General features: G+C 42.4%; 1 protein-coding gene across 3 annotated transcripts in view; it reads right to left on the bottom strand.

Annotated features, from left to right (window-relative positions):
- Positions 1–27,976, bottom strand: part of LOC126035495 (spindlin-Z-like) — a 110,563-nt gene that overhangs the window by 15,905 nt on the left and 66,682 nt on the right. For all 3 annotated transcript variants that reach the window (XM_049794141.1, XM_049794143.1, XM_049794142.1), the window contains one exon: positions 9,422–9,470. In XM_049794141.1, coding sequence (XP_049650098.1) covers positions 9,422–9,470 — 49 coding nt within the window. The remainder of the gene's footprint in view (positions 1–9,421; positions 9,471–27,976) is intronic.

The raw sequence follows: 27,976 nt of genomic DNA, 5'->3' as shown, positions 1-27,976 counted from the left end.
ATGGGGGCTCTGCAACCAGGCATGCCTTCACCTGCCATGATCCCTCAAGATTAGGAAATCATTGTCATGGACCTTAAGGATTGTTTTTTTTTACAATTCTATTAGCTTCCCAAGACAAAAAAAAAAATTTTTGCATTCTCTGTGCCTTCTATCAATCATGCAGAACCGGCAGAAAGATATCAATGGAGAGTTCTGCCGCAGGGCATGAAAAATTCACCAACCACTTGTCAATCGTTTGTTGCACAAGCTCTGTCACCTGTACGGGAAAAATTCCCTACTAGTTATAGTTATCATTATATGGATGACATTCTGTTAGCATCAGACAACAAGGAGCAGTTGAATGGCATGAAAAATTTGGCCACGAATTTGCTACAACAATATGAGTTAGTTATTGCCCCTGAAAAAGAGCAAAAAATAGCACCCTGGAAATATTTGGGAATGACAATTACAAATAAGCAGGTTGTGCCCCAACCTGTGAAACTTAACCCTGCAGTTAAGACACTCAGTGATGTACAGAAATTAATGGGATCCTTGAACTGGATCAGGCCCTATCTTGGACTGACCAATTCACAGTTACAACCTCTATTGGACTTATTAAAACATTCCAATGATCCAACAGAACCCAGAATATTAAATAAGGAAGTGTTAAATGTAATTCACAGGGTGGAACAATGTATACACCAGAAATTTGTTTCTCAAATTGATCTGTCTCAATTGGCACAATTCTTTGTACTAATTGACAAAACTGTGCCATTTGGTGCTTTTGTGCAATGGAATTCTGAGTGGGATGACCCATTACATATATTAGAATGGATGTTTTTGTCATTTCTGGCCACGAAAAACTGCTCCTGGCTTGTTTGAACTTATTGCTGATGTAATCATAAAAGCCAGAAAGCGATGTGTAGAACTAACATGACGTGATCCAGCTACTATTGTTTTACCTGTTCAAAATTGGTACTTTGAATGGTGTCTGGCAAACAATTACAAGCTGCAAGTGGCTATGGCGGGTTTTCAAGGACAGATCTCGTATCATCTACCGTCACACCCGCTCCTGAAATTTGCTCGAGAAATACCATTTGGTCAGAAAAGCTTAAGCCAGCTGGAACCTGTGAAAGGCCCTACTGTCTTCACAGATGGTTCTGGAAAAAAAGGTAAAGCAGCAGTAGTCTGGTATGAAAACAACAACTGGAACAGCAAAGTAGTGTATCAAAATGGTTCTCCACAAATAGTAGAGCTGCGTGCACATTGAAGCGGCTGCTTCAAAAACAAAAAGGGGGAATGATTGGGGAGCCACCACAGGCATGTTTAGATAACGTGGTTTATGTTCTTAGCTTTCTCCATTATGGGGATAATTCTTCTCTACCTCCTTTTTTCAACACTTCTTTTTTTTCAACACAGAATTTACAAAGAGGCATCAACATAAATGTTAAAGATTTAGTTACTGGTCAGTGGAGTGGACCATGTGAGCTATTAACCTGGGGGCGAGGTTATGCTTGTGTTTCTACAGATACAGGCCCACAATGGACTCCCGCTTGATTTGTACGACCATCATCATCTGGAACATCCCAGAGGGTGCGGCAATATTAATACCACCTCAACCAAAAACTAAGTGTAGGTCACCTTGACCAATATAACAGGTCAAGATTCTCTGTGCATTGCAACCGCATCACAAAGTCCATGAACCAATAGAGAGGATGACTATGACTCATGCAGCGCGCCTGGCCAGCAAGCACATGCGTCATAGGTTGCAAATTAGGTGGATTTTTGGCACCCGCTGGCCACATGTGCTGAAATCCATTCCTCTACAAATGTATAAATACCGTGATTTTCCGAAGAGCATCGGACTGGTGTACGGCAAGGCCATCGTTGCCTCCGTGGGGACGCCCACATAAAGCTGGCACCCACCGATTGCTGGGCTGAGTTTGCGGAGGAAGACGGCACAAGAATGTACAGATGGTTCATCTACCTCACAGTCCTCGGATGGACGTAGGCATGGATACCACCGCAAACCAAAGAAAACATCTGGATGACCCTGGCTGACGTGACCGGACAAGATTTCTTATACCCTAGTACAGCGACACCAAGCAATCCCTTTTTCACAGGTTTAATAGGGGGTTACACTGACATCGACAAAGTTTAAGAACTTATTGATGGAGACCCCTGTGCAGCAGGTCATGGACTCAATGGATGGGAATGCCTGGTTTTCACGGATCGGGCATTAACCCTCATTGCCACCCCAGGAATCACAAATTCTGGGGTCCCTGAATACAGACTGGTGTAGTATTATCAGATTTACTGCTAGACATTGATAGTGTCAGACATGCTACGCTATAAAATAGAGCTGCAATTGATTTCTTGCTTTTAGCACAAGGACAAAGATATTTGAGGGTTGGGGATTGTCTGGATGGTTGATATCTCTGCTCAAGACTGTGGGGGTAGTGATCTTGATTGTGATAACTATGCTTCTAATGTTGCCCTGTCTTTTCAATCTTCTGCAAAGGGCCCTGCAGAGGGCAGCCGGGATGATATTTTTAGCACAAATACAAAAAGGGGGAATTGTCGGGGGATGCAACAAGTCTACGGAATTCCTGACTGTTCGAGAACAGCGCGACCTTGAGCAGCTTGTAGTATATCCTTGAGAAGTCTGGAAAGATCCGAGAAGACCAGTACGAAAACAAGATAGTGATAAGAAGAACCATCCTGACAAACTCACCAATCATGAATTGTTAGTTACTAACTAAGCCAATCATATACTAACACATACTCTGACGAAGGGGATAAAAAAGTGTGTTAGAACAATAAAGTAGCCATTTTGCATGATCTATTACTTGTGTCCGTCTCTACTGCGACAGCACGTCCCACAGCTCACTCAAGGATAGGGATTAGGTGATTACCTCTGGTTCTGCCTCTTCCTCCTGTTCCCATGATGACCCTGGTTCATCTTCATCCTTCGCTAAGCGAACTGATTTTTTTGGGGTATATTTCTTCTTCTGTATGGGGGCAACTGATACTGATGCGGGGGTTGGAGTGGCTGCAGTGCCTGTCACCTTGTTGTTAGATCCAGAGACCTTCTCTTCCCCTTGAGGGTACTGAGTGGTATTGAACAGGGTTCGATAGGCATGAGCCAGGCCCCAGCACATTGCAGTGAGTTGCCTCTCCCTGGAACTGTCAGGGTGACAGCATACTTTTTCCATATGTTCTGCTAGCTTTTCAGGATTCTGCACTTGTTCAAGGGTGAAGTTCCAAAACACTGGAGGTGTTTTGCAACAGCGCCCTAGGCATTTGCCCATACTACCCCACACACCCTGCCACTCATAATTATCCAGCCTTGGGGCAGACCTCTGGGTGATCTTCTTCAATAGTTGTTTAACCTTAAACAAGACCTGAACCACATTCAGGAATGTGCTAGTTCCTAGCAGTACGACCATGCTGGTCTCAACATCCCAAGGGTATTCAAATTTTTCAAAATTCTCAAATACCATTGTAACTAGACTGGGGAAGAAAGGTGTCTCATCCATAGATTGGCACTCAAAGAAGGAAAGGTAAATGGTGTAATTATTAATAGTTTCCCACAGAGGGCTCCCAAAGGATAGAGGTGACAATGCTGAGTGCAAACACTGGATTAATCCTACCACCAATAATTTTATCATACCATAAGCCAGTACTACACAATACATCAAAGCAAAAACCTTAATCCACCTCCTACCGATGATAAGCAGCAGCACAGGGACTACATACAGCAAGTGAGGTGATACAGAACAGAACTCTAAAAACAAGCACCACAACTCTAAGAACTCATAAATCAACATAGTGACCAGTGACTCTTAGACCAATGTAATGAATGCCTGTAACAAATTCGTTTTAACAAGCTCTGGTTAGGTTTGTCATTATCTCAACCCTTTGTGCCCCACGTTAGGCACCAAAATGGACTGTCGTGGTTTAACCCCAGCCACCAACTAAGCAACATGCAGCCACTCACTCACTCCCCCCCACACCCAGTGGGATGGGGGAGAAAATCGGGAAAAGAAGTCAAACTCGTGCGTTGAGATAAGAACAGTTTAGTAGAACAGAAAAGAAGAAACTAATAATGATAACACTAATAATAATAAAAGGATTGGAATATACAAAACAAATGATGCACAATGCAATTGCTCACCACTCGCCAACCGACGCCCAGTTAGTCCCCACGTGGCGATTCCCCCCCCCCTCCCCCCAGTTTATATACTAGATGTGACGTCACATGGTATGGAATACCCCATTGGCCACTTTGGGTCAGCTGCCCTGGCTGTGTCCCCTCCCAACTTCTTGTGCCCCTCCAGCTTTCTTGCTGGCTGGGCAGAAGCTGAAAAATCCTTGACTCTAGACTAAACATTACTTAGCAACAACTGAAAACATCAGCATTATCAACATTCTTCTCATACCTAACTCAAAAACATAGTACTATACCAGCTACTAGGAAGACAATTAACTCTATGCCAGCTGAAACCAGGATACCATGCAAACCCAATACATTCCACCCCTCGCCTCTGTGCATCACATATTTAGGAATTATCATTAAAATTCACATTCATCACACCATCTTCACTCACATCAACAAAAAATAATTCCCCTCCCAAAATCAAAACTTCATCATCATCATCACAACACCAACAAGAAGTGGACAATTTACACACGATCCACCCCTCGTCCCTTCACCACAATTACAACATAAATTCCCCACAATCATTCCTCTCTTCACTTTCTAGCTGTGTTCAGTCCATGTTTTGCTCGTTAATGGTCCCAATTACTATCCTTATCTCAAATTCCTCATGCCCCACGTTGGACACCAAAAAGGACTGTGGTGGTTTGACCCTGGCTGGATGCCAGGTGCCCACCAAAGCCACTCTATCACTCCCCCTCCTCAACCAGACAGGGGACAAAAAATATAATGAAAGGCTCATGGGTTGACATAAGGACAGTTTAATAAAGCAAGAGCAAAGGTCACATGTGAAAGCAAAGGAAAACAAAAGATTTTATTCTCTACTTCCCATCAGCAGGTGATGTCTGGTCACTTCTTGGGAAGCAGGGCCTCAGTGCACTTAACGGTTGCTCCGGAAGACAAACATAAATAATGAATGCCCCCCACTTCCTCCTCCCTTTACTTAGCTTTTATAGCTGAGCTGATGTCATATGCTATGGAATATCCCTTTGGTCACTTTGGGTCAGCTGTCCTGGCTATGTCCCCTCCCAAGATCTTGCCCAGCCCCAGCCTGCCAGTGAAGTGTGTGTGGGGGAAATGTTGGAGAGACAGCCTTGATGCTGTGCCAGCACTGCTCAGCAGTAGCCAAAATGCTGGTGTGTCATCAACACCTTTCTAGCTACGAATACAGAGCACAGCACTACGAGGGCTGCTACAGGGAGAATTAACTCCATCTCAGCCAGACCCAATACACCCTCTATCCCTTAAGTCACGGCATTCAGTCAGGTGGAGAGAGCGTAGGGAGTCCTCCCTATCATGCATCCTATCTGCCTGACAGGTCTGTCGCAGGGAAGGTAGGGTGTGATTCCAGTAGTCTATGTCTCTCTCCAACTCCCTGATACTCCTCAATCTACTCAGTCCTCCCAGAGCTCTGTCACTAATCTGAGGAGTTCCTCTACCTGGGTGCACCTCCACAGGTGCACTCACTACTGCCATCTGATACTGGCATAAGAGTAGGCCATGCCCTGCAGCCTGACACCTGGGTAGCAGTGTGTTCCCCTCGGAGCTCTGTCTGGGAAGCTGCATCAGTCGCGGTAGGTACAGAGTTTAGAGAAGACATAGCCTTCTGTTGCTGGATACCGTTTCTCCCTTGTCGAGCTGGCAGAGCTACAGCGCCCTTCCTGCACGCCGTTCCGTGCAAACTACCACGCCCTTACTGACGCACCATACTGTTGACTCGCCCTAGTCACTAGCGCTCCCTAGGGGCTTTTTGTATACGTGGGGGGGAGCTTGGCCGCCATTGCTCCTGGCCCCGCCCAGGTCTTGTCAGCAGCTGTCGCAGGAGCTGCGTGCTCCTGGTGGCTCCCCCGGTTCAGGAACCCCCCCGTACACTGTGCTAGAGCGCTCAGCTGCGGATGGTGCCGACACCGGAGCTGCTTACCTTGGCGACTGAGTATTTATCTTGAAGGCATTAAGCTGATAATTAAAATCTTGTTACATGAAAAAGTTTTATTAGCAGAACCAGATCATGCAAAGTTCAAAGAAATTTAGAAAATAGTACAAATGAAGCAGAGTAGGAATGGTCAGTACAATTTTTATATTTCGTGGTGCCATGTAGAAAAGTTATTAAAAATAGGGCCCAAATTAGAATTTTGATCTTACTACAGACTGTCACTAACAGGGGATCATATGATCAGCGAATTGTTATAAGCTATTTTTCCTCAATATTCAGACTTAAGACAGAAGTTTTAAAGTACTTTCTGTACTCCTTCAAAAGCCATCATTCAGTTGTGAAACTAATTTTCTTAGGATTACAAGTGTATTGAGTATACATTGCAGGGTCTTGTTAGCAGAGACATACACACACACGACAACACCTGCAGGGGTGGCCTCTATGAGACTAAGTCAGGGGCTGCCCTGTGCCAGACACAGCTGGTTTCAGCTGGCTTGGCAATGGCCCCACTGCAGGCCAAAGTTGAGCCAATCAGTGAAGTTGGTGGTGCCATTGTGAAAACATATTTAAGAAAGGGCAAAAAACCACTGGACAGGCAGAGGAGGGGGGGGGGGGGGGGGGGGAAGTAGAAAAAAAAAAAGTGTGAGAAACAGCAGAGGGAACACCAAGTTCAGAAAAGGAGGTATTCCATGGTGCTAGAGCTGATATCCACACTGCAGCCTGTGTAGGACTCATGCTGGAGCAGTTAGCTATTTCCTGAATTAACTGTGGTCCATGGAGAACCCATGGAGAACCCATGCCAGAGCAGGGTTTTCCTGACAGGACTGTCTCCCCTAGAAGAGCCCATGCTGGAGCAGATTTTCCTGACAGGAACTGTGGCCTGTAGAGAACCCATGCCAGAGCGGGAGGAAAGTAAGTACAAGAGGGAAGGAGCAGCAGAGAGCAACCGTTATGTACAGACTGTAAACTTCCTTACCCAATTTCCCCCCTCTGTGGTAGAGGAGTCTGGAGTGAAGGAGTGAAGTTGAGCATGGGAAAGGGGGGAGTGAAAGGTGTTGTTTTAATGTTTGTCTTCCTGTTTCTTACCACCTGATTCTATTTTATTTGGCAATACATTAATTCTCCCCAAGTCAAGCCTGTTTTGCCTGTGACAGTAACTGGTAAGCAATCTCCCTGTCTTTGTCTTGACCCATGAGCTTTCTCATCCTATTTTCTCCCCCTGCCCCACTGAGGAGGGGGAGTGAGTGGGTGGGTGGGAGTTTGGCCCATAGCCAAGTATAACCCACCACAACAAGTTAGTTTAAAGAGTGATCAGAAATTCACAAGGGATAAGTACAGTGGTAGTTATACTGCAGATACAACCTCCACCTCAAAGTCCTTGAACTGCCAACTATGAGAAACCTGGAGAGCATAAGGAAGATTTTATACTTACACTGTTTTGTGCTCTCTTTCCTTATGCACCAATGGTGGAAAGGATGAGAGCCAAGAGACTACTGACTGATCTGACACAAATACGGTCAGCTTCATATTCACAGAGATCATCACTACCCATTGACACTGACAGAGCACTCAGAAGAACTGCCCTTTTGCAGCTGACCTATAACCATGGGACCCCCTTCCAAAAGGGTCAATGGTTAACTACCATTTTAGTTAAGAAGAGTTCAGAAGACTAATTCACACAGCTCATTTTATCACTTCCTCAGTTACTGGACCATGACCTGTTCCATCCTGTTGGCTCTTCCCTCCCCCATGAACTTCTGAACCTAGTTTATAATCTCCCCTATGGCCCTCAAGTGCCAGTAGACTTGTTCCTCTTTTTCTTTAAATGAGGAATGAAAAAGTCATCGTAACTAAATCAATGACAAGGTATGCATTACTAATTCATGGTCTGCTGTAACAGCTCATAGTATTATCAGCATACATTTTAAAATAGTGATTCATATCCCAATTGTTTATAGTAAACATGTCTACAGAACTACTTAACTGTTCATTTCAAAAACATAAGCAAGGAATATCAAATAAAAAACCAACTCTATACTAGTCTCTGTCATCCTCAGAGAAGTCAGTGAGCAACACAGAAAGTCATCTTGGTTTGGTACAAAATAAAACCTTTACCAAACAATTCTTAAACAATTAAACTAGGCTAAATTAACATAAAACTCAGTTGGGTGCTTAAGTTAAATGCCTCAAAATCATGTGACTTAGGATCATGACTTAATATGCCCCATAAAAACCTTTATGCTAAAAAATATACAACCTATTTAGGTATTTCAATAAGTGTATATCAACACAACAATAAAGACAAATCTAACCACCCTCAAGTACAAAAGGCAACCCACCTCTGATAGTCTTCCCATCATACACTCCTTTCTCTGAGCGGTTGAAAAAGAACAAGAGAAATTAAATTTTAACTCTACCTGTCTCTAGACAAATAAATGTTTATCTTTGCCTTGTAAGGAGATAGACAAGACTGAATAGTGAAGAGTTGGTGGAAGGAATTAGAGTAGTTTTACATCAGTTGTTGTGTCTGGGAAACAGTTAATACTAATTCAAATGTTAATCACCAAAGATATTTCTGCCAGACAAATTGCTTTGGATTGATGCATGTTGTATATCACCACTATAGGACTTCATACTCAAAATATAACTAGTAGCATTTTAATAAATTTCACCTTTCCCCAGCTTATTTTAGAGTTCACCTACCAGAGATGCAGCCAGATGCAACATCTAGCTGTTAGACACTAAGGTCGATCTTGTCTAAGCTATTACCGCTATCATCTCACATTTAGTCATAGCAGCATTTAGCTGCTATTATTTTAAAATGTAGTAGAAAGAATAATACATGCCATGAATGTATAGGATAAGCAAGTATCCTTCACACAAATAGCAGCTGCCTTATAAAAGTACTTCAGTATGTTCTTTATTTTTTTAAAAAAGGTGAAAAATCCTTTTCAAAAACTGAAGCTGTAATGAATCCTAGAATACACGTGCCCAATTTCCGGCTTGCAACCTCTTGTCTCTCAGTTATAGAGTAAATTACAGAACTGTATTGACAGGATAATTTCTCTCAGAGTAACATTCAAAATGATGTTTAGAACTCTACTAATGGTGCATTCTTTCCCACTGTCCTCCCCAAAGAATTAAAGTCTGACTCTACACATATACACTGTCTGAATACTACTCCACATGATTTTCAAGAGCAAAATGACTGGAACAATATAGATACATTTCTAGAACAAGTACTTCCAGTTACTGAGAACTATACTTTAGGAAAGATATTAGCAACTTACTTGTGGGAAGTTCTTTTCTTCATCATGCTTGCAGAGACTCCTGCATGACCTACAATATAAATGATGGAATTATTGAACAATGCCAAAAAGGTATTTTACAGAAAAGTTCTCTTTTTCAAGTAAAAAAATTTAAACACTTCATGTTGTGATTGATCAATGAGCTCCTACAATGGAAGTAGGCTCTGAGAAGACAGACAGGGACTACATACTCACTAAGCTAAGTGAAGAAGTAGGGAGTGATTGATGACAACTGTCACAAAAAGCTGAACTTAACACAAAGGAGACGGGAAGTAGTCTTTGTTCTAGATAAATGGCTACAACAGTTGAGGGCTTGAGCTGATAATAATAATAAGTAGCAAATGCATATCTTCCTGAGTCAGCGAGGCCAGAATGGGTGGGTGGATATGTGGCTCAGCCAAACTGAGTATAAAAACTCAGTATAGAGCCAAACCCAAGTATAAAGTATAGCATATACTGTATAAAAACTGTACAACTAACAGAAAGAACTTTGAAGAGAGCAACAGGCTTGAGCTGGTTTCAGCCCACATATTCCTTCCCAACGACTGTGGATGCCCAGCATCATAATGGAGATCAGTAATGAGAATCACATTTGTATTGTGATTTGACTGTATATTGCAACTGCTATACTCTGCTAAATATAACTTGTAATTGTACTGTGCTTTAAGTAAATTGCTGTATCATTCTGCTAAATCAAAGTCCCATGTAATGTCAAATAACTGCAAAAAACTAAAGTTGGTATTAAACATTAAACCCTCTACATATGGAATATCTAAAAGAACCCAGTCAGAGTGTGTTGGACACATGTATGTTATCAATAAAACCCCCCCTCATGTATCTGTAGAAACATGTTCAGAATTTCATCTATGGATGTTTAAATTCATACCTACAGAGAAATATTTAATTGAGGTTTCTCTACAGACCCAAACAAATTCTTTAACTTTAACATTATGTGCATGTTCCAAGCATAGCTTTGGCATATGTATTTTGAAAATTAATTTTCATAATAGCAGTAGTGTCACACAAAAGTTACACCCTGAAAGTGCAATTAACCTTAAAAGTTTTCATAAATATTTTAACCTTTGGATTTTCAGATGGAGAAATAAAGACATATATCAAGTGACAGAAATGGCAGAATTAAAATCAGACTACATACATCTTGTTTCCAACACTCAAGCTTGTACTGAATCCATGGAAAGACGCATCTCCAGTTTTAACAACAGCTGGAATTTTAAGTTTTATAAAATGAGGCCCTCCATGCGAATAGCTACAGTAAAGATCCTGTTTGCAAATTTTGACTATTAAAAGACCAAGTAAAGAGAACTTACCTTTGAACATGTTTATAAGAACTATCAGCTAGAAATTAAAATAAAAGATATCACAAAAAAGTCTGAATAGAAACCCAAAAGACTTTGAGACTTGACTGCAACCACTAAACAAGCATTCTCATCATATCATTAGCCACCCCTTAGTTATATGAGGAAAAAAGTTTAAAAACATACTTAAAAGAAAGAAATCTGTTCTCACAAACTAAAAGAACATGAACACACAGATTTCATTTTTTCCATTACTGGTTGATGAGACAAAGTAAGATTTAACTAAATCAGCTCAAGTAGTTAAAACGCTATAGAAAAAACACCCACATATTCAGCAGGGTGGTTCAGCACAAAATTTGTTTTCTGTCCTCTGCTTAGAGACTCTGAATCTTATTATACAGTGCAACGCATTTAGCCTTCCAAAACAAAAGGAACTCTACAGGTACACAGAAGGAAGATCTATTACAGAAAGCTGCAAAAACCACAAAGGAGAAGCTATGCACGCTACTTAGAATGAGCATTTGCCCTGTTCAGTAACTGCTCACCTTCGGCACCTCTTATTTTTTATAGGACTCAAGCTCTACAGCCAGGTGTCTTTTCTCTCAAATTCACTTCCATCCAAAATTTCTAGGCTATCCATACACAATCTCCATGCATGAAATGATGTGTACCAAACTAACAAATATTTACAACAACACTGAACTAAGAGTTTGAGAGAATACCCTTTTTTGCTATCAGGTGAAAATGAGCTTGACAGTACCTGACTGATTTCAAGAACTTACTTGCTCATGTACCTAGCTCTAAACAAAAGCCAACTAAGCAAACTGAGTAATGCTCAGTTTCTTGTGTTGGTAGCTTAAGGTAGTGCACAGTTTAATGCAAAGTTATGGCACTGTATTGGGTTTGTGTTGCAAGGTTTTGGTAGCGGGGGGGGTTACAGGGGGTGGCTTCTGTGAGAAACTGCTAGAAGCTTCCCCTATGTCCAATAGAGCCAATACCAGCCGGCTCCAAGACAGACCTGCTGCTGGCCAAGGCTGAGCCAATCAGCGACAGTGGTAGCGCCTCTGTGATAACATATTTAAGAAGGGAAAAAAAAGGTGATGTGGCACAGAAACGGCAGCCGGAGAGTGGAGTGAGAACATGTAAGAGAAACAACCCTGCAGCCACCAAGGTCAGTGAAGAAGGAGGGGGAGGAGGTGCTCCAGGCACCAGAGCAGAGATTCCCTTGCAGTCCATGGTGAAGACCATGATGAGGCAGGCTGTCCCCCTGCAGCCCATGGAGGTCCACGGTGAAGCAGATATCCACCTGCAGCCCATGGAGACCCCACGCCGGAGCAGGTGGATGCCCGAAGGAGGCTGTGACCCCATGGGAAGCCTGCACTGGAGCAGGCTCCTGGCAGGACCTGCGGACCCATGGAGAGAGGAGCCCATGCTGGAGCAGTGTGCTCCTGGCAGGACTTGTGATCCTGCGGGGGAGCCATGCTGGAGCAGTGTGCTCCTGAAGGACTGCATGCCGTGGAAGGGACCCACACCGGAGCAGTTTGTGAAGAACTGCAGCCCATGGGAAGGACCCATGTTGGAGAAGTTTGTGGAGGACTGTCTCCTGTGGGAGGGACCCCACGCTGGAGCAGGGGAAGAGTGTGAGGAGTCCTGCCCCTGAAGAGGATGAAGCGGCAGAGATAACGGCAGAGATAACATGTGATGAACTGATCGTAACCCCCATTCCCCATCCCCCTGTGCTGCTGGGGGAGGTAGGTAGAGAATTAGGGAGTGTCGTGGTTTCAGCCCAGCCGGTAACAAAGCACCACACAGCCACTCGCTCACTCCTCCCCCCTCGGCAATGGTGGGATGAGGAGAAAATATAAAGAAAGGCTCATGGGTCGAGACAAAGACTGGGAGGGATCACTCACCACTTATGGTCACGGGCAAAAGACAGGCTCAACTTGGGGAAGAAAAAACAAAATCATCAATTTAATTTACTACAAATCAAATCAAAACAAGGATATTAGAAAGTAAAACCAAACCTTAGAACACCTTCCCCCCCACTCCTCCCTCATTCCCAGCTCAACTCCACTCCCGGTTCTCTCTACCTCCTCCCCCCGGCGGCGCAGGGGAACAGGGGATGGGGGTTGGGGTCAGCTCACCACACGTTGTCTCTGCCGCTCCTTCCTCCTCAGGGGGAGGACTCCTCACTCGTCCCCTGCTCCACCATGGGGTCCCTCCCACAGGAGACAGTCCTCCACGAACTTCTCCAATGTGAACCCTTTCCGCGGGCTGCAGTTCTTCACAAACTTCCCTGGCATGGGTCCTTTCCGTGGGCCGATATTCAGTCACAAACTGCTCCAGCACGGGCTTTCCCATGGAGTCACGGCCATCTCCGGGGGCATCCGACTGCTTCGGCGTGGGCTCTTCCACGGCCTGCAAGTGGGCATCTGCTCCACCACTCACCTCCATGGGCTGCAGGGGGACAGCCTGCTGTCTCACCACGGGCTGCAGGGGCATCAACCTCCTCAGGCGCCCTTCCTCCCCCTCCTTCTTCACTGACCTTGGTGTCTGCATAGGTGTTCCTCTCACATTCCAATCCCACCACTCACTGCAGGTTCCCCTTCTTAAATATGTTATCCCAGAGGTGCTACCACCATCACTGATTGGGTCAGGCTTGGCCAGAGGCAGGTCCGACTTGGAGCTGGGGGAGCTTCTAGCACCTTCTCACAGGAGCCCCTCCCCCACTACCAAAAAACCTGAGCCACACAAACCCATAACATTTGTATACACAATGCATGCCTTCCTAACAACTGTGCCCCTGAAGAAGAACTAAAAGACTAATAAGAAGGGAACATCCTACCCCAGGAGGCACTGAAAGTTGAATAATTGCTAATAGGCATGAAGTCAGCAATGATCTTCTGTAATTGGGGGAAAGGTAAAGGCAGGAGGGGGAGATCACAACCACCGACTCAGTTCAAGACCAGAAAGATTTACCCCCCCACTCTCCTTGAGCATGCACTGTAGAATAAAAGAACACTGTACCTTTAATTCGAAGCGGGGAAAACTTTAGCCCAATAGAAACTGTGATAGATAAGTGACTACCAATAACAGTTTTGGGGAAGAACTTTGGAAAGTAAATATGTAAAACTAAACTGTATAAATTGCTTGCCCATTTAGGTATAAGGGGTGCTAGCTTTGTGGATTACCACCTAGCCCCCATCTTTGCGCAAACAAGAATTGGAATAAAATACCTCTGCTCCGTGTGTATACTGGCGTCTCGCACACCGGGTAAACAACCCCACTTTTGGGACAACACTCTGGCTGCAGTTTCTGTTGTGCAGCAACTTTTCCCCTTCTTAAATATGTTATCACAGAGGTGCTACCACTGTCGCTGATTGGCTTGGCCTTGGCCAGCAGTGGAACCATCTTGGAGCCGGCTGGCATTGGCTCGATTGGACATAGGGGAAGCTTCTAGCAGCTTCTCACAGAAGCCACCCCTGTAGCCCTCCAGCTAGAAAACCTTGCCATGCAAACCCAATACAAACACATCTCAGCTTAAACTCTGTAGCACTTCACATCCTCCGAAATTGTAACAGGAGTGTTGCGGAGGATCCACAGGGGACATCACACACAGACCAATGTGATCAAGTGAATCCCATTTACTACAACTTTTAGCACAGTTATATACCTTATGCGCTTGTGCACGCGCCTTATACAATACTGTAATTGGTACAATACCCCGTTTCACGCGACACTCTTATCCTCTATTGGCTGTGCAAGCTTCTTCACGAGGTGTCCAGCAGTTACTTATCTCATTCTTCGGCATCCAGGAGTTGTTTGTCATACTCTTCTTATCTTTTTTTCCCAGCGTACAAGGACACAGCGTCCTTGTCCGCTTCAGCACTTTGTAAACTTATGCTTCGTTCCCAGCTAAAGGCTGGATTGCTCACGTGCCCTCGCTCAGCCAAGAAATCCTCAACACAGGAGTTCACTGAACAGTGAATATTTCCCCTATAGGAGCTGTAAATAGGGAGATGGAACAACATGGAATCCTTATATTTAACATCTTTTAGTTTTATCCTTGCAGAGTAAGGCCAAAACCAAAATTACCCAATGAATCTGCCTGCCTGAATCTATCTTTATTCATGCAAAGTACCTCAGCAATATAGCTTTTCCAATGTAAATGAAAAAAACACAAGAACTCTACAAACTACTTGTATGATCCAAGTTCAGTACCATCCAGATGTTTGGAATTGTATCTAAACTTCAAAGGTGGGGTGTGTGTGTGTGTTTTAAGATGTCAACAGTACTACTTTATTTCTCACTCTGGAAAGCATTTCCATTACTACTAAAGCAGTACACTGATAGCATGTGTCCATACATTTCGTGTGGTTTGTTCAAACTTTTATGGTTTTAATATTTTGTACCTTCTACGAAAACCAGTTTGCTGCTAGATGACTATATAAGTGAGATTTGATAAATGATCATATATTAACATTATGGTTGAAACAGTAGACAAAGGGTAGCTGGGGACATAATTACAAAATTGTAGTCAAGTGACTAACTAGTAATTATTCATAAGTTTTGCAGTTCTTTGCTATTATGACTAGATGTTCCTGTATGCTAGATGAGAACAATGTTGAAACTGACCACATGTGACTGAAACTGCATTAAGCTTCAAGATCAAAGAACAAGGACAAGAAGAAAGACTTGAAGGACAGCCAACAAGAACTTCAAATGGGTCAGTGATCGCAAAAGCAGCCCTTCGACTCAAATGGATCCTTCATTGCGCATGATTGGATGTAGGCAGTACTGTGATAATCAGTTACAATAATTTTTATGTATATGTATACTAATCTGATTAATATGCAATTAGTTATTCTATATGTTACCGAAATCTGGAATAAAACTCCTTAACACCAATGAGAAGTTAAGAAGCAGCCACTTCATTTATAGCAGCGCTAGGGACATGGGGGATTGCTCCTCCAAAGGCGTGTCCAACTTCGTATCAAAATCCATCAGTTTTTATAGACTTTTTCTGTCAGGTCATTGTTACATAAGCTCTTTACATAAAAATGCATACTATGCTTGCTCTTAAATTTAACCTTTATAATGATTGGTCCTTTGATTATATAAACTTATCAATACTCTTATTTAAAAACAATCATTGGTCAGTTACACTTAGCTCTACTGATTGGAATCTTCGATACTCAAATCAAGATGGGAGGGATAAGGGGGTTTCCAAGCAGCATAACTGGTGTCCATGACAGTTTCCTTAGTTTCTTGAAACAAAACATAGAAAGACCAGTAACTTCCTGGTGAGGTTTCTATGGTTAGCTATTTCAAACTTTAACAATATTAAGGTTCCTATAGTCACACATGTGATCGACAGGGAACCAAATTGTTCCCTGACATTGTGTAATTCGTGTTGAATTAAAAGAAGACAATAAGGCTTACATACCAATTGGGAAGGGGGAAGGGACACATTGTGATTGAACAAATGCTTTATGTAAATAAGCAAGGCTTGCCTAAATGTTGCATAAAGGTCACGAGAAAAGACAACAACTACAACTTACTAGATAAGGAGGGAAAAGACAATGGCTATAATTTACCAGATAAGGGGATTAACTCTACCAGGACTGCATTTCTCCATATCAAAAGACACTCTCCCTGGAGAAGACTGGCGGAAGCTACCCATTAACAAACCTGCAGGAGTGAAGAAAGAAGAAGCAAGACAAGGTGGAGATTTACAAGAAAGGGGTGCATGAACTGTATAAAAGGAATGTAACTATAACAGAAAGTTGCAAGCCGTTGGTGGAGCGCAGACTCCCCGGCCGCCCAGCGCTGCTTGCTTGCTATTCTCAATAAATTTATGAATTTTATATAGAATTGGCTCTGTCGATTTATAACAATTTTGGTGACCCCGATGTGATCAGAGTCAGGCTGGTGCGCAACCCCAACTCGGGAGGGCGCCCCCATCTTTGGATGGTCCTGGATTGGCAGGTCCCGCTCCAGACTCGCTCTGACCTTCACGGACCCAAATTACCTGAGCGTAGCAAGCAAGGAAAGAAAGACGAGCTCTTCTAACACCCTATAAAACCGTGCACGAAGATCCAGGCGGCAGAGATACGTAAGTATAAACCGCTGCTTGGGGACGGGATTCCTTGAGTGTGCGAGTGTGTGAGACGCAGAAAACTCTGCGAAGCAAGTGCGGACCTCTTCTAGGTGCGGTTCCAATCTCCCGCGAAGGACTTGGCCACCGAAGGAGGGAAACGAAAGGTATTGAGAGAAAGAAGGCACCTCAGGACGATGGGACAGAAAAAGAGTAAAGTTTCTGGCCCGGGAGGGGACTCACAGAGAAGTACCCTCAAAAAGGTGGGACAGAAAAAGAATAAAGTTTCTGGCCTGGGAGGGGACTCACGGAGAAGTACCCTCAAAAAGGAGGAGAGCCATTTACCTGATATACCGGTAGATAGTCCCTTGGAATTAATGATTAAATATTGGGATGATTGGCCATCTCGTAAAGGGAAAAATAAAGAAAAGATGATACATTATTGTATGGAAATATGGGGGGGGGGAAACAGATTAGGGCTGATAAATTATTTTGGCCAGTTTTTGGGTCACTCGAGGATTGGGTATGTCAAGCTCTGAATGTATATGTGAACCAATAAGAACCTTTTAGTTTAGAAAAAAGTAAATAAGCCAGCCTCTGGATAATATCCTCGACTAGAAGTTATATTTTTGCCTTAACCGAAAAGAAAAAGACGAAGGGACCCCCACGCGACCAATAAGACCCAACTAACCAACCCTCCCCACCCCCATATGTCCTGGCTCCAAATCCCCCGCCATTCCCAAATCCATCACCCCCTCCATCTCCACCCTGAATATATCCTCAATTACCCACTCACCCAACCCCTTCTGCCCCGATAGAAACAGAGGGGATGAAAACTCGAAGTAAGACTCGGAGAGACCAGGAAGCGACACATTTATTGCCCCTAAGAGAAGTTGCCATGGGGGGAAATCAGGGTGGAGTGGGATTTGTATCGGTACCCATAAATTCTGGGGACGTCCGAGAATTTAAGAAGGAAATGGGAAGTTTACTCGAGGACCCTCTAAGGGTCACCGAAAGACTAGATCAATTTTTAAACCCTAGTGTTTACGCCTGGGATGAAATTCAGGCTATCTTAAGAATACTCTTCACATCTGAAAAAAGGGATATGATTAGGAGATCAGGGATGAAACACTGGGACCAAAGACATCAACATAGGCCCCAGGGAGATGTGAAATGGCCCCTACAGAGACCAAGTTGGAACCGTCAGGTTGCAGGAGATAGACAGAGTGTGAGTGATTTGAGAGACATGGTGATTTGGGGAGTGCGGGAAGATTGGAGAGAGGTTTGCAGTTGTGTTCTGGAGTTGGCCCTGGTGCAGCCGTGGGTCAAGCCCTGCTGAGGACATGGTTTGTGGCTAGATCGTAAGTGGACATAAGAGAGAAATTAGAGAAGTTAGAGGGTTGGACGAGTTGTTGAGAGAGACTCAGGGGGTGTATGTACATGGAGATAAGGAAAGCCGATTGGACCGGAAAGTAGAGAAGCAGGAGTTGAATGCTATTGTTGTGAGAAGAGAGGGCACTTAAAGCGGAGTTGTGGAAGGAAACAGTAGGATGAACAAATGTTTGGAGGTGAATGGGGGGGTCAGGGGATCTGCTTATTGGGGACTGGAACATCTACGGAGCCCCGAGTGGAATTGAGGTTGAGTCCCCAAAGGGAGGGAGTGGAGTTTTTGGTGGATGCAGGGGCCGAAGGATCCACCGTTCAGGGGCTGCCCTCCGGCTACACCCTTGCTGGGAACACCGTGAATATTGTAGGTGCAAAAGGGAAACCTTTTGAGGTCCTTGGTGATTTGCTCTTGCTCCCTGGGGCGGAATACGGTTTGTTAAGAGGGGATTTGATTTTGAAATTGAACTTGAGCGTTCGGGGTCAGGGAGAGGAGTCCGGCTCCGTGCGGTCGCGGCGGAGCCGGCGCTGCAGCGGCAGCGGACAACGTCCTTTGTTGCAGCAGCAGCAGCAGCAGCAGCAGCGGCGGCAGCGGCGGGGGCAGCCCCTCCCGGCAGCGGCCGCCGCCTCTCCTCGCGCCGCAGGGCCACAATTGAAGTCAACCCTGTAAACAGCCAAAGAGAGTGGGGCTTTCTCTGCGACTGCTGTACCGCTATCGATGAAAACAATTAAGATGGACTGTGCTACCACAAGGGTTCACAGAGTCACCAAATCTATCTGGACAAACTTTAGAGAAAATTTTACAAGATTTCATTTCTACCCATAGAAGTAAAGGTATTACAATATGTGGACGATCTATTAATAGCAGGAGAAACTAAAGAAGGAACCCGAGAAACCACTATTAAATTGTTAAACCCCCACAAACTAAAAAGGAAATTCGACAAATATTGGGATTACGAAGATGTTGTAGACCATGGCTTAAAAACTACAGTGAAAAGGTGAAATTAACTAATAACCAACTTAAACGGTCTACAGAAGATGAGCTGAAATTAGAAGAAATAAGAAGGGCATTAATACAGGCACCTGTATTAAGCCTCACAGATCTAACAAAAACAAACAAACAAACAAACAAAAAACCCACCTTTTTTTTGTGAATAACCCTTGGTCAAGACTGGGCAGGAATTAAAAAAAAACAAACCACAAAACAAAACAAAACCCATGAGGTATTGTTCTAAGTTACTTGATCCAGTAAGTAGAGAATGGCCTACTTGTCTCCAAGCTTTGGTCACTATGGCGTTATTAATGGAGAAAGTTAGAAAGATTACCTTTAATACCCCTTTAAAAGTGTATACTCCACATAATGTCAGAAATGTTTACAACAGAAAGTGGAAAAATGGCTAACAGATAGCCAGATCCTAAAATATGAAACAATATTGATTTGACTCCCCTAATTTAAAACTGAGGGTAACCTCTGCTCAGAGTCCAGCACATTTTGTTTAGAAAACCATCAAAAAAAATTACAACATAACTGCTTAAAGGTAATTGAGACCCAGACTAAAGTGAGACAATAATCAATAAGGACCTAAAACCTGTAAATCAGAACCTCTAAACCCATCATGGTCAGTTCAGGCTTTTGAACAGTATACCCTATATAAGGCCCTAGAATTAATTAAAGAGAAAAAAAAAAAAGGGACTATATTTACAGATTACAAAAATACATATGGAGTAGTTCACACTTTTGGAAAAATTTGGAAAGAAAAAGGTTTAATTAATATTCAAGGGAGGAATCTTATACATCAGGAATTAATAACAAAAATTTTAAGAGCATTAAGAAAACCAAAGGAGATAACAGTGATACATATGAGTGGACATCAAAAAAATATTAGATTACCGAATCAGAGGGAATAACTTGTCAAATAGAGAGGCCCAGGAAACAGCCCTGAGGACTCAGATCACCAAAAGTAACATAGTAATTTTCTTTGTGTTCCTATATAATGGTTCTAAGGGTAAAATATGTTACTGAGACGGGAAACCAAAGAAACCTTAGTAGATATAGTAGATATATAAATGTAGATAGGAATTGTTTAACAATTATTTAGCTTATAATGAAGTTAAAGAAGTTTCAGTAAGAGGTAGACATGGCCCAAGGGGATGAGAAGTGATGTTTAACGCTTGCATTGTTGAGGCTGACTGGGACAGGAGATAGTCCCTGATAAGAAGCAGCAGTAGCTCCAAGAACCAGCTAAGACCGGCCTTGTGATTTGGACAAAAGCCAAGGGACAACTGAGTCTGCGCAGGGACAGAAAGTTAAGAGTTCACCGTGAAGAAGACATACAGCCTTCATCTTCACGACCACCAGACGACCACCATAAGGAGGCACTGCGCAAGCGCAGTTGAGAGAAGGCTATGGAAATTACTTCCTAGAGCTAATTTTAATATGAAGCGGGGATAGGTAATGCCTATGTATAGGCGTATTGCGAAACTCTATGTATATGTAACACTTGACTGTATAAATTTAAAGTGAACTGCCAAATCAGGCGCGCACGACTTTGGTGGGACTACCCCCCGTGCTGCCCAGCGCTGAATGAACATACCTACTTTACAATCTCACTGATTGTGGAGTCTGTTTTCCGCATGTCATTACTCTGCTATAAAGCCTCTGTGCCAAGGAATTGTGTTTTGCCTCTGAATATTTAAGGTTGCCAAGAAACTATTCTTGTTGGCAGGTTAATAAGAATATAAACACTATACAGTCCTGTGTTAATACCTAATTGTGTTTATAGGCAAAATTAAAAGACTTTACTAGCTATCTAAAAAGTAATACTCATTTCAAGTTGTTAAAAATGTATAACTATTTCAAACTAGTTACTTGCTTCTCACTTAATTTGGAAAAGGACTGTAAGCGATTAGGGTGAAAACCAATTCATATGGCTGTTATAGGTTGTCTCACAGGTATTTATAACAGCACCTTTTTCAAATACTTTGGTAGTTGTTGTAGTACATATTTTGAAAATATTTCATTAAATTTATTAACTTAAAGACAAATGAAAATTTATATATACACAAAGCTGCTTAACTTGTCAATAATGAATGTGAGACAGTGTCTATTAAAGAGTTACTTATGGAATATGACATATAGAATGCTAATATGCAGAGATATACTGAACCCTAGTAAACATTCATAACATTTTAAAAAAACAATCGACAAGCAGCCACAGGAAAGAGGAAAATGGCTTATAGACCTTTTGAGAAAATACAAGTTAATTTCACTGAATTACTGAAGTGTCCTGGTTTCAGCTGGGATAGAGTTAACTGTCCTCCTAGTAGCTGATACAATGCTGTGTTTTGAGTTCAGTATGCGAAGAATGTTGATAACACTGATGTTTTCAGTTGTTGCTCAGTGGTGTTTAGACTGTAGTCAGGGATTTTTCAGCTTCTCATACCCGTTTTCAGCTTCTCATACCCGGCTGGCAAGAGGGCTGGAGGGGCGCGGGGGGGTTGGCGCAGGACGCAGCCGGGGCAGGTGGCCTGGACTGGCCGACGGGGTGTTCCGTGCCATGTAACGTCCCATCTAGTATAAGAACTGGGAATTGGGGGGGAAATCGCCGCTTGAGGACTGGCTGGGTGTCGGTTGGCGGGTGGTGAACAATTACCCTGCGCATCATTTGTACATTCCAATCCTTTTATTACTACTGCTGTCATTTTTATTAGTGTTATCATTATCATTATTAGTTTCTTCTTTTCTGTTCTATTAAACTGTTCTTATCTCAACCCATGAGTTTTACTTTTTTTTTCCCCCCGATTCCCTCCCCCATCCCACTGGATGGGGGGCAGTGAGTGAGCGGCTGCGTGGTGCTTAGTTGCTGGCTGGGGTTAAAACACGACAGTCCATTTTGACACACAACGTGGGGCTGGAAGGGTTGAGATAACAACAAACCTGACCAGAACTTGTTAAAACAAATTTGTTACCAATCCAACACCCCAAGGTTAAAGATACATCTATCCATACCTACATAACTACCTTAGCAAAGGTCATGAGAAACAACGACCAGAAAGGAATAATAAAACACAGTCCCCTTGGGATTTCCTATTCATAAAATTGAGCCTAGAGACCATGTGCTGATAAAAACGTGGAAAGAAATATCTCTAAACCCCCGCTGGGAAGGTCCCTTTCTTGTTCTTTTGACTACAGATACAGCCATCCGGACGGTGGAAAAGGAATGAACCCATGCTACTCAGGTTAAGGGACTGATCCACACTTTTCATTGGGAAGTGGCTAACAACTCGGAGGACTTGAAGGTTACTTTGAAGAGAAAGAATCGATGAGTAAACCTGTGATCATCAACTGTGTAAATCTAAATTATAATTGCTATCCATTTGTATGTTATAAGTATATAGTGTGTCAGGGAAAGTGGTGGAACCATTACCGTCATGGGTATTCCTCCAGAGGGGTTTGTCAAGAGTGTCACGATCGGGAAAAACAATTAACTGACAAGGCCTTACGCCTAGGGGTTTTAATAAGAAAAATTGAAAAGGATTCCACTGAGTGGTGAAAAATATTTGTAAAAGGAATACATCCCGAACGATATTGTTATCATTCAACGAATCTTGCCCTAACGTAACAATAATAACTGACATAAATTGTAGAAAAACGGTCGTGAGAGTGAGTTGCTACTTGTGAGAAGTGAGAAGATAAAAACTGAAGCGCTTACAAAATATGACAGGCCAAGCAGCCTAACAAGTGCTCCCCTGAAGAATACATTTGCTGCCAAGAAGATGGTACACTCCGTTGCTCGAAGCAACCGAGTAGACGGAGGAGGCAGAAATGTACTGCTGTGGGGACTGTTGATGACAACCTGCCTTAAATATGAAGCTACAGACCCATATAATAAACGCTACCAAGTTGAAAACACCCTAACATTTCCCACTTACCCAACCTCGCTCCACAATGACCTAAAGGATTTAAAAATTAAAGACATAAAAAGGCAAGAATCTTGAGGTATAAAAGAGACACCTTACGATGATATATTAAGTTGGGAAAATAATACCCACAATGGTCCCTGGATACCACCACTGTTCCCTAGCCGTTAGGATCAAACTGTAATGTCTTTGCTTTATGTAATTTTAAGCCATAGAAATGTAAAATTCTTAGTTTTGGTATAAATGAACTCAATACAAGGGAAAAATCTCCATCAACCATACAAATGGACTCTGTCAAGATGAGAAGATTCCAGAATTACCCCTAATAGTCTTACTGCTAACCTTAACCTTTGGTCCATGTATTTTAGATAAAGTTATAACCCTTGTTCAAAGTAGGATAGAATCAATCCGGTTAATGGTATTAAGACAACAATGTAATAACTTAGATGAAGTAAAAGAAATTGAATCAGAATCGGAAATTACTCCAATTAAAAGGACTCTTATTAAATTGGAAACACAAATTAATGCTGGTACCAAAAAGGAAAACGGGGGACTGTGATCGACAGGGAACCAAATTGTTCCCTGACATTGTGTAATTCGTGTTGAATTAAAAGAAGACAATAAGGCTTACATACCAATTGGGAAGGGGGAAGGGACACATTGTGATTGAACAAATGCTTTATGTAAATAAGCAAGGCTTGCCTAAATGTTGCATAAAGGTCACGAGAAAAGACAACAACTACAACTTACTAGATAAGGAGGGAAAAGACAATGGCTATAATTTACCAGATAAGGGGATTAACTCTACCAGGACTGCATTTCTCCATATCAAAAGACACTCTCCCTGGAGAAGACTGGCGGAAGCTACCCATTAACAAACCTGCAGGAGTGAAGAAAGAAGAAGCAAGACAAGGTGGAGATTTACAAGAAAGGGGTGCATGAAAGAAAGGGGTGTATGAACTGTATAAAAGGAATGTAACTATAACAGAAAGTTGGGAGCCGTTGGTGGAGCGCGGACTCCCCGGTCGCCCAGCGCTGCTTGCTTGCTATTCTCAATAAATTTATGAATTTTATATAGAATTGGCTCTGTCGATTTATAACACACATAACACAGTTCCTAAAGTTTCTATGGCTACATGTTAAACTTAACAATCCTATACATTATGCTTCACAATTTTACTTCTTAATCAAACCAAACTCTTCTATGTGATTAAATTTTGATTTCTTTACCATAATTTTGCAACATATATAACCTGTTTGTGCTAAAGATGTGGTATGCACACTAGGTGGAATTATCCCCTGTGCATCCAGCACTGCAATAAAGAATGCCTGCTTTTTAAAACTCCAAAACGAGTCTTAGAGAGTTTCTTTGACCAGCTTTTCGGTATCAATGTTACTGATTTGTTATTGATTTGTTATTAGTTAGAATTAATCATATTCAATTTTAATAGGAATATAGAATTATATAACTCTATTGCATTTTATACATGCAACCAACTACCAACAGCTGCTGTGAAATCCTCTGTATAACCCTGTACCAAGGCCGGAGGAATTGGCCAAAATCATCTAGTAGGAACATTTAGAACTTAGATAACAAGCTTAAGATTTAAGATAATTTGGATATAGTAGGAGTATATTATAACCTAGAAGAATGTATAAGATGTCAGAATTTCAAATTAATGGAAACTGATAAGTTCTTTATGAAGCAACTTGTAGTTATCTGCCAAGAAAGTTAGTTACCTGCCAAGGGCCAAACTGTGCAGAATCACCTAAAGGAGGTCAAGAAGCGGACAAGTGAGGAAGACTATGAAAGACCACCAGAGGACTCTAGAAGACCACCAGAGACCTTCAATGCGCATGCGTAAAGGGCATTAACATGTGCTAATAACTTCCCAGAAATCTAATGAATATGCATAACATTTCTTGGAAATCTAATGAATATGAATGAATAAGTTCAATATAAGGTGTATGATTTTGGTGTTCAGGTGTGCGTGGTTTTTTGAGAAGACTCACCAGTGCACCCGGCCGTCAATAAAGAAGTGTCTGCTTATCTACACTAAATTGGTGTTGATAAGTTCTTTATTCCAAGTTTTTCAGCAACATCAACACCAATAAGCCTTGCAATCATTAGTGAGGATTTTGAAATCAAGACAAGTCCAATGATAAAGCATCAGAAACAAAGTGCTTACACAGTTCAAGCACAGGTAATAAAGCTTGATTTAGCACTTGTGTTAGTGGAATAGTTAAACATACAATACACCAAATCTCCCTGCCTGATCCCCTTTCAGTCACAGGAAAGCTAATGTCAGAGAATATCAGGGCTCCAAGTGCATAATAACTCAAGTACAATTTAAGACAGGTCAGACAGAAGTTTTATTAACTGTGATCATAGTGAGAGAATATTCGGGCAGCATTTCCCCCTTTGCTCCTGTGTTCGCTTACAAGGGGTTGCAGAGACCTCAGTTGTATACTGTTTCAAAGTAAAGAGGTGAGGAAAATCATTCTAATGTTAACAAAGCCAGGCGTGCATTCGTGGGAAGAATGGACTCCAGACAACCATTTTTATGTTAATAAGGCCAAGTACCCATGCCTGGGAGGGATGGACTCCTTAAGTAGCTTGTTAACTGCCACAATTGACACTATGGAGAGATGGCTCTTGGTGGAGCCTCTAGGAGTGGCACATCCAGTATTATCTTAGCTCAGAAGTGGGGGTTGGAAACAATCACAGACTGCTAGCTTTTAGACAAAAAGAATTTTCCTTTTGTTAGGATAAACTCCTTAGCCAGACCTCCCAAAACATATATTAATAATTTTCCACCACACTAAGATGATGACTGGGTAAAACTGCATTAGCATACCAGAACTGTCTCAAACTGCTTTTCCTCCCATTCATTATGAAAAGCATCTAAAATAATGCTTTTAAATACTAGCCAAGATAATTACAGATATTAAAAAGTATCAAGCAAATGCAGTTTTTATACCTCAGGAAACTGGTTCTACACTTGAAGACTATACTCTAAACAGTGTTCTTACCCTCGAAATTGCATCAATAAGTTGTACATATTCTTATCTGTATAACAGAAGCATGTGAAAGACTATTTCCCCAATAGGTGCTTACACTAAAGTCCAGATATAGCACAAAAAGGCAATATAGAATAGAGTATTTTTTTCAGTTGGAAGGGACCTACAACGACCATCTAGTTCAACTGATGTCGGAAAAACAATCTGTTATTGAAACCATAGGAACAAGAATGGAAGGTCCCTGCATTGAATCCATTGAAGCAAGGAGGTGAAACAATGAGGTTCTGTCAACGCTATTGCCTTACCTCTGATTTATACCACAAGTACCCAGTTCTGGCATAGTGTCAAGAAAAAAAGCGTGTCCTTAGATAACTTAGCTTGATTTTAATATTAAAAATGACACCCACTTGTGCATAATGAGTATGTAAATGTAAGACCACCTTAATATAATGAGTTGGGTAATTATTTAGACATGTGTAGAAGTACTTTTGTTATATGAATTGTAACCAATCATGTATTTTGTTACCACTTTTTCCTTGATCCTGATGTGTATATAAGACCCTGTTTGTGTTTCAAGTGTGTGCTAGCTTTGTGGAGTTACCACCTAGCACCCATCTCTGTGCAGACATGAAACAAATATCTTGACTCTGTGTGTTATCCGCTCTTCGCACACTGGGTGAAGAACCCCGTTTTGGGACAACACAACTGCCTGACCACTTCAGGGCTGACCAAGTTAAAACATGTTATTAAGGGCATTGTCCAAATGCCTCTTAAACACTGACAGGCATGGGGCATCGACCTCCTCTCTAGGAAGCCTGTTCCAGTGTTTGACCACCCTCTCAGTAATGAAATGCTTCCTAATGTCCAGTCTAAACCTCCCCTGGCACAGCTTTGAACAATTCCAACACATCCTGTCACTGGATACCAGGAAGAAGAAATCAGCACCTCCTTCTCCACTTCCCCTCCTCAGGAAGCTGTAGAGAGCAATGAGGTCACCCCTCAGCCTCCTTCTCTCCAAACTAGACAAGCCCAAAGTCCTTAGCCGCTCCTTATAGGACATGCCTTACAGCCCTTTCGCCAGATTTGTTGCCCTCCTCTGGGCACATTCAAGGAATTGTGGGGCCCAGAACTGCACACAGTACTCAAGGTGAGGCCCCACCAACGCTAAATACAGCAGGATAATGAATGACCTCTTTTGACTGGCTGGTTATACTGTGTTTGATGCACCCCAGGATGCGGTTTGCCCTCTTGGCTGCCAGGGCACACTGCTGACACCTATTGAGCCTGCTGTCAACCAGCACCCCCAGATCCCTTTCTGCAGAGCTGCTCTCCAGCCACTCCTCTCCCAATCTATACTTGTGTCCAGCATTACTCCATCCCAGGTGCAGAATCCGGCATTTTGACTTGTTAAATTTCATCCCATTAATCATAGCCCAATGCTCCAATCTATGTTCCAACATTAGTAATTAGACAAGTAATTAGATGCGCACCATGCAATCACCATATATTGGTGGTAAAAATATGGCAAACCACCACTGCCAACACAAAGGAATAGTTACTAACCAAAAAAGGACCGCCATTACTTTCTCCTCTTACTTGTGAAATATTGTCTGACCCATGTGAAGATAAAATGTTTGCATGTGAAGCAGTCTCTGAGTGGCTGCAAGCACTATTCCTTCAAGTGGTAAAGCTCATTAGAACAAATTCACAACAGAAATGCTGTTCTGTTTTTCTTTTCCCTACAGGAATTTAAAGATGAATTGGAATACTAAAGTTCTGATGCTTTAGGATATCTTTTGT

This window comes from Accipiter gentilis, chromosome W, assembly GCF_929443795.1.
Source record: "Accipiter gentilis chromosome W, bAccGen1.1, whole genome shotgun sequence".
In the NCBI taxonomy this organism is placed as follows: domain Eukaryota; kingdom Metazoa; phylum Chordata; class Aves; order Accipitriformes; family Accipitridae; genus Astur; species Astur gentilis.
The sequence above is the reverse complement of the archived record's forward strand: the minus strand, read 5'-3'. Positions and strand labels throughout refer to the sequence as shown.